The 19083-nt window shown below is 42.1% G+C and overlaps 1 protein-coding gene across 2 annotated transcripts in view; it reads left to right on the top strand.

Annotated features, from left to right (window-relative positions):
- Nucleotides 1-19083, top strand: part of ADARB1 (adenosine deaminase RNA specific B1) — a 142479-nt gene that overhangs the window by 70648 nt on the left and 52748 nt on the right. Inside the window, exons 1-2 of one of the 2 annotated variants that reach the window (XM_069733512.1) lie at nucleotides 2547-2807; nucleotides 14778-14804. In XM_069733512.1, the coding sequence (XP_069589613.1) occupies nucleotides 2708-2807; nucleotides 14778-14804 (127 nt within the window). In that variant the 5' untranslated portion in view covers nucleotides 2547-2707. Of the gene's footprint in view, nucleotides 1-2546; nucleotides 2808-14777; nucleotides 14805-19083 lie in introns of those variants that run through there. The other variant, XM_069733513.1, reaches the window with a different exon arrangement.

Genomic DNA, 19083 nt, shown 5'->3' with positions numbered 1-19083 from the left:
CCAGTTCCTCCAGGCCTTAGTGGAAAAAGTTCTGTAAGAATATGAACTCAAAAAACATCAGGACTTTGCTTTTGTAACTGACAATGATTCAAACATAAGTTCAGTTAAACTGTTGAATGTGAATACTGAAGGTGACTAGCAGCTAGGAGAAAACTTCAGATTCAGTATGTTTGAGATAGAAGGCCTCAGTCCTGTAACTGAGGAACAGACAGATATTACTACAGAAGAACAGCAAAATGATACTTTACAATTAGATCATCTTTTTTGAAGCTGCTTCAATTCTTTCTCAGGCTGTCGTTACACGTTCAGTATTTGGTCAGTATTTTACATCAGTATTTGTAAGCCAAAACCAGGAGTGGGTGATAAATGCAGAAGTGGTGCATATGTTTCTATTATACTTTTCCTCTAATTGTTCCATTCCTGGTTTTGGCTTACAAATAGTGATGTAAAATACTGACCCAATACTGCTAGTGTGACGGCAGCCTCATAGTCATCACATGCCCTGTGTTGTGCACATACTGCAGCTGGCAATAAGAGATGGTCTGCAAGAGGGATGTCTGCAAATGCTGGACTGAAAGTGTGAGGAAAATGGTTATTTCTGCCAGAACCCCTAAAATTGATTTGAAAACTGTTTGTTTTACTGCAGAGTGTATAGCATATTTACAATTTATGAAAGTTTTTTTTGTATTCTAAAGTTGTATTCCAATAAATATATTTTATGTTCTATCTAAATAGCTTGATTATTGTATCATAATGGTGAATAAAAGCCCGATACAATTTTACTACAGTTATTAATGTATCACGTAAATATGAGCCATGTATAAAGGAGTCTGACTTAGAGGAATTAAGGTGTTGGAGGTTTGGCTTAGTCGACATCCTGCCTGAAACCAAGCAAAAAACGGGGAGAAGTTGACTCAATCTTTGCATTGTGTCCCAATACATTTGTCCTTAATGTATCGGTTTAGGAGAATCTTTGAGATAGTGCCACCATGTGGTAAAATGTTTGTTTTTGCTGGTTTGCTAAGATGCGTGACAAATCTGTGGGATACTGAAAATCCTCAATGTAAGATTTGGGTGCAGCATCACACTCCACGAACAGTTACCCAAAACGAATAGTGCGGCATATGCACAGCGATTTGTAATCTAGGTGAGCAGCTGCGGGAGCATGGTGTGGGTTTACACCTCCAATCATGGATGTTTAATTAATGTGATCCTTCTGAATTTCATCTGTTTCTAAATCAAGATGGCTGCGTGTAAATATTCATTAGTGGTCCTTCCTCTCCAGCCGCCTTGGAATGCATAATGTTGCCGCTTCCTCTACGTGCTGACAGCAGTTTGTTTGGTCACATGACCTTACATTCGCTGCTGAGCAAAATTAATGCGAATGTTCAGAGTCTTTCGTGAACAAACCAAATGCTGCTTACAGTCCCCACATAACCTTACTAGAACTACTTAAAATTGTTAGATCCCCAAACTATTAAGAAATGTCTTCTCTAAAGCCAAAGAAAGATATTGTAGTGTCCACCCAAATTGTATAACAAATAGTGTGTAAACTGCTACATTCGTTTCTCCTATATTTCTTGTATATGACGCTAGAACTAGCAGTTGATGGCTAGTTTGACAATGTACCAGTAGATGGCGCTATTGTCTCACTTTTCTTTATTCTGCATCCCCTCTTAGGTGGCCGTATAAACCCTTTATGATTGTAGTTCCCGATACTATCTGATTTATAAGGCGTAAAATTGGGAGTATGGTTTCCAACCACCTGCAAAGAAGTACAGACCATTTTGTTTTCATCTTTCTCATGCTTCCAATATGCTAAATTTGATCATGCAAGCGTACCTTTCTGGAAGACGATAAGAATTGCCGACATTACTGTCCTTTCCCACTGAATTATTGATCTCAGTAGAGATCAGCATGCACTGGGCTGCTCAGTTTAGTTGTAGAATTTTTTAATCATAAACTGAAATACCTGTTCATCCTATAGATAAAATTCATTTTCTGTGGATTTTCTATCCACTTCTACGCCTCTGTTACAAAGTTACAAAGTGTATATATTCTGCTTTTCCCTGACCGTAGAGTATTGAAGTGTAATGGTATACTGGTCAGCCGCCAAAGAAATTTTTTTTTTCTTTAAGGACAATAACAATATATGGATTCAAATGTGTATTGCAGCTTGTAGCAGGACTTTAAAGGGGATTTTGTTTTGGGACAACTCCGTCCTTATGTACTATGATGGATGGGAGCCTTCTACATGTAAATGTTAATAGCACATCATAACCTTTTTTCTGTGTATTAAAATAAATGTTAAAAAAAAACAGCCCAGCATTATATTGAAGATATGAAATTTGTAGTGGATTGGATTACAATGTCAATCCCATCACTATTTTGCCAAACGCTCCTGACGTCTATATTCTGCTAAGACGTTGGGCAGGTTTTCCTCCTTCCGAGATGACTGATGCACATGAGGGTTAGCTGTCACATGGGCCTCTGGTGGCTAATAGAAATACATTTCTGCTTCCAGGGCGTCTTGCATTTAGGTGTCTGGGATAGGAGGAGAGAGACCTCATGCTGAGGAGGGCATGTGCGCTGCTAGGCAGGCTAACACAGGGTTAACTGGTTGCTCCGCTCTGATACTCGCTATAAAGAGACTCTGGCACCCTGTTAACCAAGCTGTCGGTTTTAGAGCTCTGACCTTCCACTTGCTATGGCATCCCTTTTGGTTAATACCTGTAACATGGGGAACCTTTTTAGCCTTGTCCGACGTCGTTTTAAAAGAAGACGGAAGAAGCGATCTGAGAGAAAAGGTAAGAGCTCTGCTCGGTGCTGTCACTCCTGCTGCCCCAGGTTTGTGGCTCTGCAGAACTACTGTAGACGATGGGGCTGATGGCAGATGTACATGTGGATGCCCCCGCACTGCTCTCATGTGTTTGCCCCTTTTTCTATCACTGCTGGGAACTTCATTCAGTGTACAGACTCCGGCGTGTGTAAGCGTACACAGAGATGTCTGCAGTCTGTCCCCCTTCATGATCTTCTCCTTACTGCAGGTTCACTATTATAGTCACAATTGGTGTAGCCAGCCGTCCTGTGGCAGCTTCTCATCTGTGGTGCGCGGGGCTTTAATCCCGTCCTCTAAGCTGCAGGGTATGTTATCCCTGCGATGCCTACAGCTCAGATTCACATCACTTCTCCCAATATCAAGAGCCATCTACTCAAAATATTTCTACACGTTAGATGTAATTTTTATTCTTGATCCTTAGCGTCGTCTTTCGTCTAGTGTGTGTGTATTTTTTGTTTTATAATCAATATAAATCATAAAGACATGTCTTATAAGTCTTGGTTAATGGTCAGTAGCCTAAAACCTGCTGTTTCACTTGTTTGTTTTACGTTGTGCATATTTATTCTGTTGGGCTCATTTATATTTGCGGCTGTTTGATTAATTATGACAGCTACATAAAGTAAAGTTTTCCTGCTCTGTGTGATACTTGTCAGCATTGTGAGAAACTATACAAAGTATACATGTTGAATAGTAAGCGAGTCTTCTTAGTGGATGAGGAGCTTTATTTCTGTAGCCCCCTCTATAGTCATTGTCCTAAATCCGTTCTGCCCAGAGGGCTTTGGATCGAGGCTTCACGCCTTAAGTCTTATAAATAAAGGCCACATTTTCTAATACATTTCAGTCACAGTAATGCAGTGAAGGTTAATAAAGAGGAATAATCACAGCTCTCTGTGGACAAGTTAATCTGAAAATTCAAGGCTCCATTAGCATGATGGATTCAGTGTGATGGACCCGCGGTTCATTGCTACTTGCAGGATTATGAGCGATCAGTCTGGCAAATGGCCTTGTCTGAGATCCGGAGTCACTGGTGACTGTAAGAAGCAATGTGCTCTCCCACAGAACGGTCCTATTAGTGCTGTAAGATTTATGCACTTGTTCTACTCATTACAGCCTTGAAATATCTGTTATGAGAACGTTGATTCTGTATTGAGAGACTCCAAATCTGTTATTACTGCAAATAAATTGCTGTGTGGCACAAAGATAGACGGTACCTCTTCAGTGTGGGGACAGGTGCACATGGCCATGTTACTGCTAGTTTTTCTCCCCCAAAACATATTGGGTCTTCTATAAAGATATGTGCTCTGTATTGCATTTATCCTTGATTTTATATGGAAGTCTAAAGAGTCTGTTACATATGATTTTGACAGGAAAAGCTGCCTGCTCCTTCTGGTTCTTCGTGTGGAGAGTGTTCCTTAGAGCCATTGCCAGAATGGCTATCCGGGAGCCTCACTCTGCGCTCTATCTGGTGCATTAGCTCATAGGCCAGTTAAGGCTATGTGCACACGTTGCGGATTAGGCTTAGGAATTTCTGGTGCAGATTCGGCCTCTCCTGGCAGAAAACGCACCTGCGGATTTGTCGCGTTTTTTATGCAGTTCCGCAGCGTTTCTTGTGCGTTTTTGTGCTGCGGTTTTCTTGCGGATTTGCTGCGTTTTTTACCCCTGCGGTTTTCTATAATGGAATGGGTACAAAAACGCTGCAGATTCACAAAAAAGTGACATGCTGCTTCTTTTAAACCGCAGCGTTTCAGCAGCGGTTTTTCCGCTAAGTGTGCACAGCATTTTTTTTTTCTCATTGATTTACATTGTACTGTAAATCAATTGCGGATCTGCAGCGTTTCTGCACTGCAAAAAACGCTGCGGACCCGCAGAGAATCCGCAACGTGTGCACATACCCTAAAGGATCCAGTGTAATGACGGATCCGTCGTACAGAAATTCTGGGCACTAAATGTCCGGGGACAAGAGAGAGAGAAAATATTTTCCCGGACTTGAAAATCCTTCCGGGCATGCTCAGAAGGGAAAAACTGGATCCGTCGCTGGATTCGAGTGTGTGACGGTCTTCGACGGATCCTGCGTCCATAGGCTTCCATTGTAGCTGACGAAGGGCAGCGCAGGATGCGTTGCTGACAGATTTTCCGACGTGCACAAAAAAGTTACAATGAACGTTTTCTCTGCACGACGGACCGCTATTTTACGACAGATCTAGTACACGACGGATGAAACGGATGACTATCCATCACAATCCGTCGCTAATATAAGTCTATGGGAAAATGCAGGATCCTGCATTCTCAAAAATCGATGGATTGTGATGGTTCTGAAAAGACAGAAGTGTGAAAGTAGCCTTAACATGTCTGACATTCATGGCCTATGTATGGACTGCAACATCCGGACCGGCTGCGGACATTCTGACCCGAACTCTGCAGCCTTGTTGGTATATATAAGGTTGTTGAGCTTGGGTTGGTAGACCTGGACTTTGTACTCGGACAGTGAATGTTGATCACATGAAAACTGCCTAGCGCTGAGATTGCTACGTCTGTGGGGCTCCCCTTTGATTGTAATGGAAGAGCTGAGGTATGAAGACTCCCGTGACCGATTACTTGAGATCTGAGGGAACATGTCACATTTTATTGGACTTGTGTTGAAATGATGTAATTCAGTTGTTGCACTCCTTACCATGATGCTGTATCGGGGTACAGTCAGGCATTTCTGGATCAGTCGTAGATGAAGTCCAGCTGTACTTAGACGCTTGTTTCTTGCCCTATGTGCTGAGCCAATGAAAGTATAGCTGTAATGTATATTAATATAGCAAATTGGTGCAGCAGTTATATATTTTTCCTACCATCGTATGAATGAATGACTTAGATCCATCTTCCTCAATAACTTTTTAACCCCCTTAAGTTTTGTCAAGAAATAATTTCAAGCTTTCTTAACTTTTGGCTCACACATACAGAAACCTCTATAAACATACCGACCATGTAAGCTCCAACCTATGCGAGTATATGATGATGTTTATGCCATCGTATACTAGCCCAAAGGGTACCATAAGGATACTTGGCACATGTCAGAGCCAAAGTGGTTGATCAATCTGTTTGACCTATAAGACCTAGAGTGATTACTGCTTTCCTTTATGGCATATGGTTGTTGTGGGCAAAGGCTATACAATTCTTCTACACTAGTCTTCATTATGTGCCACTGTTCTCCTAGTGAGGTGGGATTTGTGGCTGCCCTCTGGAAAAATGTACAAAATTTCCTCTAGAAGCGAGAAACCTGTCTCTCTAGTGGCAGCTGCGGTTAGCCACCCTGTACGTCGGTCGTCTCTTCTGATATGACTGTATTAGTAGATAGTCAGTAATATAGAAATAACAATCCTGGAGCACGTTTCCGTAGATTTTTAAGCACTGTGCCTTTCCTTTATCTCTGCTCATTTATTCAGAAATATTCAATCTCCTTGTCAGACACTGTCAACATTATATCAGCCCTCCAAATGGACATCCAATTGTCCATTTATTTATACATTTCAAGTAGAATAACCCGTACGTCACAACCCAGAGACTGAAGAGATTCTCCAGAATTATTTTACAGAGAATAATATTAATTGATAAATCAAATAAGTCAGGAGAGCTGACGTCTTCTCTTTAATGAGCTTTGGTACATGAATTTAGACATCAGCAAAACCAGAGGACCGTCTACAGACCGCACTGTGCCGGAGTCTTTGCTCCTCATCAGTGCAGAGTCTGTGGGTTTCCCTGTGTGAGTTGCTTATGATGCAGCGCTTGGAAGGTACTAAAAGTACAGGTGTGTATCCCTGAGTTACTGATATCGCCAGTTATGACTTTTATGGTAGATGGCACTCCAGATACAAGTTTCCTTCTTCCTTTAGGATAGGTATTTTACATACATTTTTTTTAGCTGTATATCGGCCTTTCCACACAGCCTTTAGGAGCGGTAATGGACTTGTTTATTGTTGCCAAATGCTGCAAGTTTTGTATTCTGTAAGAAAAGTCCTGAAAGTAAAGGAAAAAAGGTTGTGAGGTAGTTGTGCTGAGCTGTGTGTTCAGTGTTGGGATTGATTGTCCAATTTCCGCTTCAGTCTAAAATAATATAAATATATATACTGTATATACATATATAATTAGACGAGGCATGAGCCGAGCCTCTTCCTCACATCATGGTTAATTCTTTTTCTGAAAACTCAAATACTTTTTGGGAATCAACCTTTTATTTAAGTTTAGATAACTCCTAAAGGGTAAAGATAGGAAAGTAACAACTTTCTAAATGTACGGTACTTTTACCTTTGCAATTATGCACCATGTTGGTGTTTGTAAAATCTTCATTACTACAGGGGAGACCCTTATACTTATATACGGTATATGACCAGAACATGTATCTCAATGTTTTACTGTTTCTCAAGGTATCATTTGTCTCCTTTTGAACATGGAAATGTGTGTGTCGGTCTGTCTTTTTTGGGTTCATGGTTGACTACATCTCTACTTTTGCTCGTTTTACAAATGCTGTATCCCAGGCTCTAAAGCACAGGTGCACAACTTTCAACCCGCAATGCTATTTTTGTGGTCTTCGCACCTGGTTACAGGTATGTCTGTCTGGTTGCTGTTCACAAGTATTTATCATGTGTGAGAGATGAGACAGCTAAATTCTAATCATGCACTGTATGGCCGTCACTGGGTTCCTCTATATATGTGCTGGATTAGGGCTCTCCTGACCTCTTAATGGCACTGCAGTAAGTTATAGCTAAAGAGGAGATTTGGCAATATGTGTGCGGGGCTATCTGCATTGTAGTCTTTAAGTGCTTGTAGTAAAGAACTAGTTATGTTTTCACAATTCCTATAAACTGGAGTGGAGACAGACCTGTGAATGGTCTTTCTTTCTGGAATGCAAACTAGGGAGAAGGGCTTGTTGATCATCCCAAGTTATTAGCCCAATGGGTAGGTTTTAATTCTACTTCCAAGACTCCAATCATTTATGGTATCGACTTTCACGATGCCATAAATATCACAGATGGCTGTACCGCTGACACCAGGTTTTGCTACCCCATCTGGGAGCAGCTTGATGTAGTTGTAGAGCATCTGAAGCCAGAGTTGTCAATTACTGGACTGCATGTTGTTTTTTGTGTCTGTTATAGCTACAGATCTACCAGTTCTCTGAATGCTGAGCTCCGTATAACTCTCTAAACAGGCAATTGACAGTTTTCTTTGGCTGCTTTCTGCCTATGCACAGTGTACAATCAGTTGTGGGAGTGAGGTTATACAAAGTCCATGAATATGGAGGACTACATGGCAGCAGGTTTACTATTCCCCTGGTGGTGATCTGCTGATAAAGGTGATTTTTATTGAAAGTACAGCAAGCAGCCCGGTAAGTGACACATCACTAGAATCAGGGTCTTTATATTGGTAAAACCTTGTGACAGATTACCTTTTAAAGGGAATCTGTCAGCAGGTTTTTACTACCTCATCTGGGAGCAGCCTAATGTAGTCAGACCCCTTGAATCCAACAAGTATCAGTTAGATTACTGGGTGCAGCAGTTGTGACAGTCAGTTTTTAGATTTAGCAATGCAGCAAAGCTGAGGAAGCTAACACCGCCCATACCACACGTTGCAAAAAAAATGTCTCTAGACCTTGAGCTGTCTATCACAGCAGGGGGGTAAGTGGGACCAGGAGGTATGGCTGCTGTGTCCAAGCAATGATAAGCTCCTGGTGCTAAAGCAATCATTGCAAGCAAACAAAACCAGGAGCTTGATCAGATGGGTATAGCTGAAATCTGAGTTTCAACCACTACAAAAAAAAACAAAAAGCAACCAATATAAATATTTTGATTGCTAGAAAACCACAAAGAGAGAAAACCCTAATAAAAAATACTTCTATTGAATAAATTCTAAAATCCTAATAGTAACTTCATTAAAAAGTAATTACCAACACCAGGGCTAGCTGAAGCTGTAGAGCCCGGGTCAAATCAAACTAATGAGGCTATCAATTGCTATGGTCACCCTAGTGGGCTCCTAGTGGACTCAACCTTCCGAGCAGTGGAGGTTGGCACCCTAAGGTCGATGTGGCGCCCCCACTCCGCGCCGACTGTCCCTCCTGACCCTAGTGAGTCCCTAACAGCTACCCGCGCCCAGACCCAACACCGTTCACACAAACACTCTATCTAACTGAAAAAGTGCAAAAATGTGATAAAAGTCATAAATATCAAGCTCCAGCCACAAAGAAATATATAAATAGGCTGTTTTAATGAGCAGAATAACTCTCAACGATCAAAGCCAACATGTGTGGCAAATTAGATAGAGGATTCCTGCATTACATTAATATCTCATAACCATGACAATACCCAGTGTCATTAAGGTGCCATTATATATTGTGGCTGGGTGGATCATAATAGATCAGGATATCACAAAATCATTTGTTTCATAGTCTCATTACAGTGCCATTATATTATTGTCATTATTGACACAGTTGGTTAACATGCTACAAGAATCATCATATATCACAAGGTCTTATTGTCTTGGTATCCAAATATCATAAATAAGGAGAGACTTGTATAGTAAATTAGCATACTAAGTAAACCCTGATAGGTAAAAAAATCGCAAAGCCATTAAGTTCAGTGTCCTCATACCATAGGCAACGCGACCTAGTGTTACAGTATTTTAGTCATGGTTCACAATGCAGTAAATCATCATGCAAAAGAACACCATGATAGGTCACTTATCTGGATCATGTATATTCACTTGTCCCAGTATTTTTGTCCCGTCCCTACGCGTTTCGCCCTCTCCCATAAGGGCTCATCAGGGGACTGTAGATAGGAGCATGCCGTCATAGCATTAACGATGAATAATAGTTAATAATCGTATTAACCACTACAGCATTCTGTCTTCAGATTACATAGCAAGCACTTGCTGACAGATTCTCTTTAAGTTTTATTGCTGTTCTTGGGATTGGTTCAGTCTGACCATGTGGCTGTCAGATGACAAACAGTTATACATCCCTGCTTTAGAGATAGGTGTCAGACACCAGACTTGTGATGTGGGCTGTGCTGGATGCTTTTTGAGCATCCTCTACTGAAAAGGATCCTGTCAGCAGTATTGTGCTCAGTAACCTACAGATAGTGTCAGGTCGGCGCCATTATACTGATTAAGATGTTAGCTTGGTTGATGAAATCCATCCTGTAGTTGTTGTGTAATCTTTATTTTCAGTTTTGAGTTAATGATATGTCCGTGCATCGGGGCGGCCTGTGAGGGTCTTCATGTGGTGCTCTGCTTAGGTATTTCTTTGACTTCTGACAGGTAACTGATCCCTCAGTGACCTGCCCCCTAGTTTACATAATTATTATTTATACATACTAAAAAAAAAAATCTCAAGGCAGGCACCAGCTGTGGCTCCTGCGCTGCAGCATATAATCGCATGTGTAATGTGCATATAATTATTATGCTTGAGGTTATCTGATATTTAAAAAAAAAAAAGAAAAAAAGTGCCTGCCACACCAGCGCAGTAGCTGCTGTCGGTGTACATAGAGGTGATCCGATAGCTGCTACTGCGGTGCCATCTTGCTAGAGAAGAAAATAAAATTCCTCCTCCAAGATGGCACCGTCCAGCCTGTGCAGTAGCGGCTATATCTGATCACCTCTATATACACCGATAGCGACTACTGCGCGGGCTCCATTTTTGAGGTGGATTTAAAAAAAAAAAAAAAAAAAAAATTAGCAAGATAACCTCAGCCATAATAATTCTATGCACTTTACACATGTGATTATGCTGCTGGCACCTGCCTGAAGAAAGTTTTTTTTTTTTTTTTTTGTTTAGTATGTACTAGTGTATAAGCCGAGGCACCTAGTTTTAGCACAAAAACTGGGAAAACTTATTGACTCGAATATAAGCTATGTATGCTTCGTCCCCTCATCCCCATCCTGGTATACATGACTCCTCTTCCCATCCTGGTATGCATGGCTCCTCATCCCCCATCCTGGTATGCATGGCTCCTCATCCCCCATCCTGGTATGCATGGCTCCTCATCCCCATCCTGGTATGCATGGCTCCTCATCCCCATCCTGGTATGCATGGCTCCTCATCCCCATCCTGGTATGCATGGCTCCTCATCCCCATCCTGGTATGCATGGCTTGCCATCCTTATCTTGGTATGCATGGCTCCTCATCCGTATCCTTGTATGCATGGCTCCTTATCCATATCCTTGTTTGCATGTCCCCATCAATAAAACATTAAAAAAAGAAAAAAAAACCATCCTACCTACCTTCCTGCGCTCCCTCGCAGCGTCTTGTTCCGGTGCCAGCAGCTTACAAGAAGAGCACAGCTGCCGGAATACTCACTGCTCTCCACGCCGGGACTATGTAAGTGGAGGGCAGTGAGTATGCATTGCTATTAAGTAGCGCGCAGTGTCACCCGCAGCCATTGGGTGGTCACATGTTCCCGTTACTTAAGAGAAATTAATATTCACTTCTCTCCACTCCCATGGGAGTGGAGAGAAGTGAATATTTATTTCTCTTAAATAGTGGGCACATGTGATCGCCTGGCAGCTACAGGAAGTCAGCGACTGCGACTACTGTGCCCGCTATTACAGAGAAATAAATATTCACGGCCAGTGCAGTGAATATTCATTTTTCTTTAGCAGCGGGCACAGGCTTTAGCGGCAGCAGCTGGCTCCTGCTCCCTGTGACCCACTGCTCTGCCGCTGCCCTTCCCCTCCATCCTTTGGGACCCTCACTCAAGTATAAGCCGAAGGGGCTTTTTTTCAGCACAAAAAAAGTGCTGGAAAGCTCAGCTAACACTCGGGTATATCTATATAATATTCATTATGTTAACTAGGGGGCAGACAAGTGAGGGATCAGTGACCTATTAGCAGTCTGCATTATGAATGTCTAATCAGAGCACCACATGAAGACCCCCACAGACCGAGCACGAGCATATCATTAACTCCAAAATTGAAAATAAAGAATACACAACAACCACAAGACGGATTTAATCAACCAAGGTATCATTGTAATCAGTGTAACGGCGCTGACCTGACACTGTGTAGGTTACTGTGCACAATCCTGCTGACAGGTTCCCTTTAATTCTTTGTATTGTAAAATCCCGAAGTGGAGCAGTGTACAGCCTGTGTGATGTAGTCGCTTTAGATACTGTGAATTCTGTGCTTCATCTGATGGAATAAAGTTTCTCAACAGTTCATTTAAAACTGAGCGGTGAATTAACTTTAACCATGGACTTTCATAGTCGGCATTTCCAGATTGTAATTCTTTTTTTTCTTTTTCATTTCCATGACCCTATGAGCCCATAAAACTTCCAGCCTGTCCCTGAAACACAACTGTGGTCATAGATCTCATAAGATTCGTACAATGAATCATTCACATTTTGCAGGGTAAGGTAGCCTTGACGATGTTGCCATTTTATTCCACATTGGAAAAGAGTCTTGAAAAATGTATTCATTACAGAGAAGTTTAGCCAGGCGTGATATCGAGCACTGCTATTATTCTCATCTGCATTTTAACATGATGGCAACTGGCTGCTAATCAAGCCTGTCACTTTATAGAATACGCTTCTACTTTGAATATTGCTTGCGGTCGTTCCTAAGTGATATTCTCTTTTCCATTGTATTCATGTTATTCTCTTCGGCCTATATATTTTAATTCTGTTACTGATATTAGAAGACTTGGAAGCTCTAAAAAAAATTCTACAACCATGGCTGTGGAGTCGGTGTCCATTTTGGTGGTGTCAGTATTAAATGGGCCGACTCTGACTCCTAAAATGTGTAATAAATTTGGTACAGAAGTTCAAAGCTGTATGTGCTTTACATTTTTTCATAAGAATTTGGGAAAGTTATGAAATGTACTATAAGGCTGTGTGCACACATTGCAGATTTGGTGCGTTTTTCCTTGCAGATTTACACTAGGAGTTTTTACTGCATTTTTTAATGCTAATTTTCAACTGCATTTTCCAGTACCAGCAAAGCCTATGAGATTTCGTGAATCTCATACACAGACATTGATATTGATTTTTTTTTTTTTGTCATTGGTATTTTGTGCTCTGCATGTTTTTTGGGCGTTTTTTCAGCTTTGGTGAAAAAAAAATGCACCAAAAACACAGGTATGTTTTGCTGCTTTTTTGTGTGCCAAAACCTTATTCTATGGAAGGGGACTTTTTGCAATACTAAGCTTTATAGTCATGCACAAGAGACAAATCTAGAATGGCAAAACCACCGCAAAAAAAGCAAGAAAAAACAAGGAAGAAATGCTTTTTTTCTGCAGCTTCTTTCCTGCCAAGAGATCCGGTTTTGCTGCAGAAAACAAAACTCTGAAAAAAACGCCTAGTGTGAACTTACCCTGAAGAAATTCTAATGTCAGCAAAGTGAATGAGAAACCTGAGGGTATGGGCACACGTTGCGTATCTTGCTGCGGATCCGCTTCGGTTTTGACGCTGCGGATTTGCAGCTGGTTTCCATGAGTTTACAGTACAATGTAAACCTATGGAAAAAAAAAATCCGCAGGGCACATGCTGCGGAAAAAACAGCGCGGAAATGCTGCATTGTTTATTTCACAGCATGTCAATTCTTTGTGCGGATCCGCAGCGGTTTACACCTGCTCCATAATATTAATCCGCAAGTATAAAACCGCAGGTGGAATCCGCACAAAAACAGCAGTAAATCTGCGGTAATTCCGCAGGTAATCCGCAGTGCGGTTGACCTGCGGATTTACCAAAATCAGTCCGGAAAAATCAGCAGGACTTTCCGCAACGTGTGCCTGAAGTGTCATACACACATTGCTTATTTTAGACGTGCAGATTTGGTGCAGAAAATAATCTACCGCATGTCCATTCTCTGTGCATTTTTGTTCTTGGGTTTTCACCATTGACTTCAGCCAAAAACGCACGGAAAAAATGTTTGTTTTTTTTCTGCTACATTTTTCCTGCCAAGAGCTGCAGAAATGGTGCTGATTTCCTGGACGTGTGCACTTAGCCTAAATGTCTGTTCTGTTCCTGACCTAAGGATCTGGGCTTTTAGTTGAGATTAATCTGTGCTGCATGTTATGTACAGACTCAGTAGTGACCAGTGCTGTGGAGTTGTTTCAGGGAGATTGAGGAGTCTGAGTCAGAGGTTTGGCTTACCGACTCCATAGCCCTGTATACAGTTCTGTGGAAAATTGCGCAAAAGTCATATTACTTTAAAAAAAATAGAAGTTTTAATCGTTTGTTCTTATCAATTAATGAAACTGAGCGTATAATAAACATATATTGGATCAATATTAAATGTGCCTTCGCTTTACTTTCAAAACAACATCAATGATATTATTCATAGTTTTTAAACAAATTCTGCAGGGAGATTGTTCCAAATATCTTGGAGAACCAACCACAGATCTGTGGATATAGACTTGTGCAAAATCCTTCTGTCTCTAAATGTAATGCTACAGAGATTGTGTTGAGAACAGGGATCTATGGGGGCCGTATTATCACTTCCAGGAATGTGTTGGGCACATCGTCCAAAGCTCTGCATATCACTATGACACAATTAAGCTTCAGTATTGTGTGGCAGTGGGCCCACCCATAGGTGGGCAAAGTATCAGATCAGATTTGTGTCCGCCGCCGTACTGTCTGGCACCTACTCATAAGGGATCCCAAAATCTACCTCCGGATGCTTCCAATTGCTGTCATGCCCAATGTCTGTAAGATTTCTAATCCAAATAATACAACCATTGGACATCAGAGTGAGCAGATCTTCGGGTACATGCAGACAGATGCATGGCGTGGTCTTACTCTTAAATTATAAGTACAATTATTCATATAATTACACAAATGACTGACAGCCCTATTAATAGAAGTGATAGACGATTGTCAAAAATTGTAGCGGTCTTCTCATACAGCAAACATTAATTCTAAGTGGAATCTCCCAATTGTCATAATTGTTTTCCCTTTTGTTTTTCTAGGTATCATCACAAAAGCAATGACTGAAGGTATGAACATATGAGTACGGTATTTTGGGGAGAACAAGAGAAGCTCATTAGGCCTGATTCATCACTGGCCATTTTGTTTGTTTGTTTGTTTTTAAGACACTTGTTTCTTTTCTGTGTTGTGATATTGTTTTTTTTTTTTTTTATATTTCTTTTTTGCAACAAATTCTTCAAAATGGCCCAATAGGTCCATACATTTTTAGCAAAGTAAAAAAAATGCTCTTTATTTTTTCGTTCTGTTTTGAGACATTTTTTGCTAAAGTTTTAAGCAAAACTTGCTTAAAAAAATCTGTTGCACACTAAATCAGTTGTGGATGGTGATAAAGTATTTTTGCTTGAAAAATTGAAACTTTTTAAAAGGTTGCAGTAGTTTACTCTGCGGGAAAAATAACACCAGAAAACACAAACACTTTTGCAATGCTGAGCATACAAAAAGACAAATAGACGAACATATGTAAAATAGAGTTTAAGAAAGTATAATAATGCGTAAATGAAAAACACAAACTAGACAAAAAAGGCTCATGCTTTTATCACTTTTTACTTCTATTGAAGGAGATGAATCCAGGTACCGTACTCTTCCATTTTTTTCTTTCTTACCTCTTGTTTCTTCACATAAGCTTTGAGGGATCCTGCCATATTTTGAGTGCAGTGTGAACTTATTTCAGCAGATGTGTGTGAGTATATATAATGTATAAACCTCTCACTGGAGTTTTCTGTCGCTGGAGCACAAGTTACATTCCCACAATAGTATATATCTCTGCTCAGCTCCTTCTGCGCTGTAGGTAGCGGCTGGCAGAACAGCATGTTCAGCGTGACAGGCTCTATTTAACCTACTTCTTGCCAAAAAATGTTTTGCGAGGAACTTATAACTTTTTCATGGCACACACAAAATGTCACATGGAGTCCTTTTAGCTGGCAGGACATGCACATTGGATTAGATATAGTTGGACCCCCTGACTGATTTGGCCTCTGCCAATGCTATCCTCCATTTAATGGAGTTTTCCCATCTCCAAGATCCTATCCCAATATGTAGTAGGTGTAATTATAGCAAATACCCCTAATTAGAAATGTAGTGTAGTTTTTCTGATTCGCTATGTCTCTCTTCTCATGTGCAGGCATTGAAGGGCCTTAGGTATCCATACTTACGACCACTAGCAAATGGCTAACCAACTGTCACTATATATCTGCACATGAGAAAAGAGACATAGCGAATCAGAAAAACTATGCTACATTTCTTATTGGAGGTATTTGCTAATATTACATATTGAGATATTATCTTAGAGATGGGAATAACCCTTTAAATAGACCTCTAGCAAGTATATATGAAATGGCTGTCAAAATGTGTATGCCAGCTATCCCTTTGGATTGTGTGATAGCTACTTCTATATGTTTGTGAGAGTCATATAATGTTGTATATTAACCCCTTCCCGACCTGTGACACAGCGTATGCGTCATGAAAGTTGGTGCCAATCCGACCTGTGACGCATATGCTGTGTCACAGAATGATCGCGTCCCTGCAGATCGGGTGAAAGGATTAACTCCAATTTCACCCGATCTGCAGGGACAGGGGGAGTGGTAGTTTAGCCCAGGGGGGGTGGCTTCACCCCACCGTGGCTACGATCGCTCTGATTGGCTGTTGAAAGTGAAACTGCCAATCAGAGCGATTTGTAATATTTCACCTAAAAAACTGGTGAAATATTACAATCCAGCCATGGCCGATGCTGCAATATCATCGGCCATGGCTGGAAACACTTATGTGCACCCACCCCACCGATCGCCCCCCCCCCCCAGCCCTCCGATCTGTGCTCCACTCCCCCCCGTCCCGTGCTCCGCTCTCCTGTCCGCTCCCCCGTGCTCCTGTCCGCTCCCCCGTGCTCCAATCACACCCCCGTGCTCTAATCAAACCCCCCCGCACTCCGATCCCCCCCGCACAGCGATCCCCCACCCCGTGCTCCAATCCACCCCCCCGTGTTTCGATCCACCCCCCCATGCTCCGATCCACCCCCCGTGCTCCGACGCCCCCCGTGCCCTGATCCCCCCCCCCCCTTTATACTTACCGAGCCTCCCGGGGTCCGTCCGTCTTTCCTGGGTGCCACCATCTTCCAAAATGGTGGGCGCATGTGCAGTGCGCCCGCCGAATCGGCCGGCAGATTTGTTCCAGAGTGAATTTTGATCACTGAGAGAGGTTATATCTCAGTGATCAAAATAAAAAAAATAGTTAATGACCCCCCCCCCCCCTTTGTCACCCCCATAGGTAGGGACAATAAAAAAAAAAAAAATTCCCACTAAGGTTGGGGTAAGAACTAGGGTTAGGGGTAGGGTTAGGGTTCGGGATGTGCACACGTATTCTGGTCCTCTGCGGATTTTTCCGCAGAGGATTTGATAAATCCGCAGTGCTAAACCGCTGTGGATTTACCGCGGTTTTTCTGCGCATTTCACTGCGGTTTTACAACTGTGATTTTCTCTTGGAGCAGTTGTAAAACCGCTGCGGAATCCGCAGAAAGAAGCGACATGCTGCGGAATGTAAACCGCTGCGTTTCCGTGCAGTTTTTCCGCAGCATGTGTACAGCGATTTTTGTTTCCCATAGGTTTACATTGAACTGTAAACTCATGGGAAACTGCTGCGGATCCGCAGCGTTTTCCGCAGCGTGTGCACATACCTTTAGAATTAGGCTATGTGTACAAGGTGCGGATTTGGCTGCGGATCCGCAGCAGTGTTCCATCTGGTTTACTGTACCATGTAAACATATGGAAAACCAAATCCGCTGTGCCCATGGTGCGGAAAATACCATGCGGAAACGCTGCGTTGTATTTTCTGCAGCGTGTCAATTCTTTGTGCGGATTCCGCAGCGTTTTACACCTGTTCCTCAATAGGAATCCACAGGTGAAATCCGCACAAAAAACGCTGGCAATCCGCGGTAAATCCGCAGGTAAAACGCAGTGCCTTTTACCCGCGGATTTTTCAAAAATGGTGCGGAAATATCTCACACGAATCCGCAACGTTGGCACATAGCCTTAGGGTTGGGTTGGAATTAGGGTTGTGGTTAGGGTTAGGGGTGTGTTGGGGTTAGGGTTGTGGTTAGGGGTGTGTTGGGGTTAGGGTTGTGGTTAGGGGTGTGTTGGGTTAGGGTTGTGGTTAGGGTTACGGCTACAGTTGGGATAAGGGTTAGGGGTGTGTTGGCGTCAGAATTGAGGGGTTTCCACTGTTTAGGCACATCAGGGGTCTCCAAACGCAACATGGCGCCACCATTGATTCCAGCCAATCTTGTATTCAAAAAGTCAAATGGTGCTCCCTCACTTCCGAGCCCCGACGTGTGCCCAAACAGTGGTTTACCCCCACATATGGGGTACCAGCATACTCAGGACAAACTGCGCAACAATTACTGGGGTCCAATTTCTCCTGTTACCCTTGAGAAAATAAAAAATTGCTTGCTAAAACATCATTTTTGAGGAAAGAAAAATGATTTTTTATTTTCACGTCTCTGCGTTGTAAACGTCTGTGAAGCACTTGGGGGTTCAAAGTGCTCACCACATATCTAGATAAGTTTCTTGGGGGGTCTAGTTTCCAAAATGGGGTCACTTGTGGGGGGTTTCTACTGTTTAGGCACACCAGGGGCTCTGCAAACGCAACGTGACGTCCGCAGACCATTCCATCAAAGTCTGCATTTCAAAAGTCACTACTTCCCTTCTGAGCCCCGACGTGTGCCCAAACAGTGGTTTACCCCACATATGAGGTATCGGCGTACTCGGGAGAAATTGCTCAACAAATTTTAGGATCCATTTTATCCTATTGCCCATGTGAAAATGAAAAAATTGAGGCGAAAAGAAATTTTTTTGTGAAAAAAAAGTACTTTTTCATTTTTACGGATCAATTTGTGAAACACCTGAGGGTTTAAAGTGCTCACTAGGCATCTAGATAAGTTCCTTGGGGGGTCCAGTTTCCAAAATGGGGTCACTTCTGGGGGAGCTCCAATGTTTAGGCACACAGGGTCTCTCCAAACGCGACATGGTGTCCGCTAACGATGGAGATAATTTTTCATTCAAAAAGTCAAATGGCGCTCCTTCCCTTCCGAGCCTTACCATGTGCCCAAACAGTGGTTTACCCCCACATATGAGGTATCGGCGTACTCAGGAGAAATTGCCCAACAAATTTTAGGATCCATTTTATCCTGTTGTCCATGTGAAAATGAAAAAAATTGAGGCTAAAATAATTTTTTTGTGAAAAAAAAGCACTTTTTCATTTTTACGGATCAATTTGTGAAGCTCCTGGGGGTTTAAAGGG

This window comes from Ranitomeya imitator, chromosome 7, assembly GCF_032444005.1.
Source record: "Ranitomeya imitator isolate aRanImi1 chromosome 7, aRanImi1.pri, whole genome shotgun sequence".
Lineage (NCBI taxonomy): Eukaryota > Metazoa > Chordata > Amphibia > Anura > Dendrobatidae > Ranitomeya > Ranitomeya imitator.
This window is presented reverse-complemented; position numbering and strand designations above follow the sequence as displayed.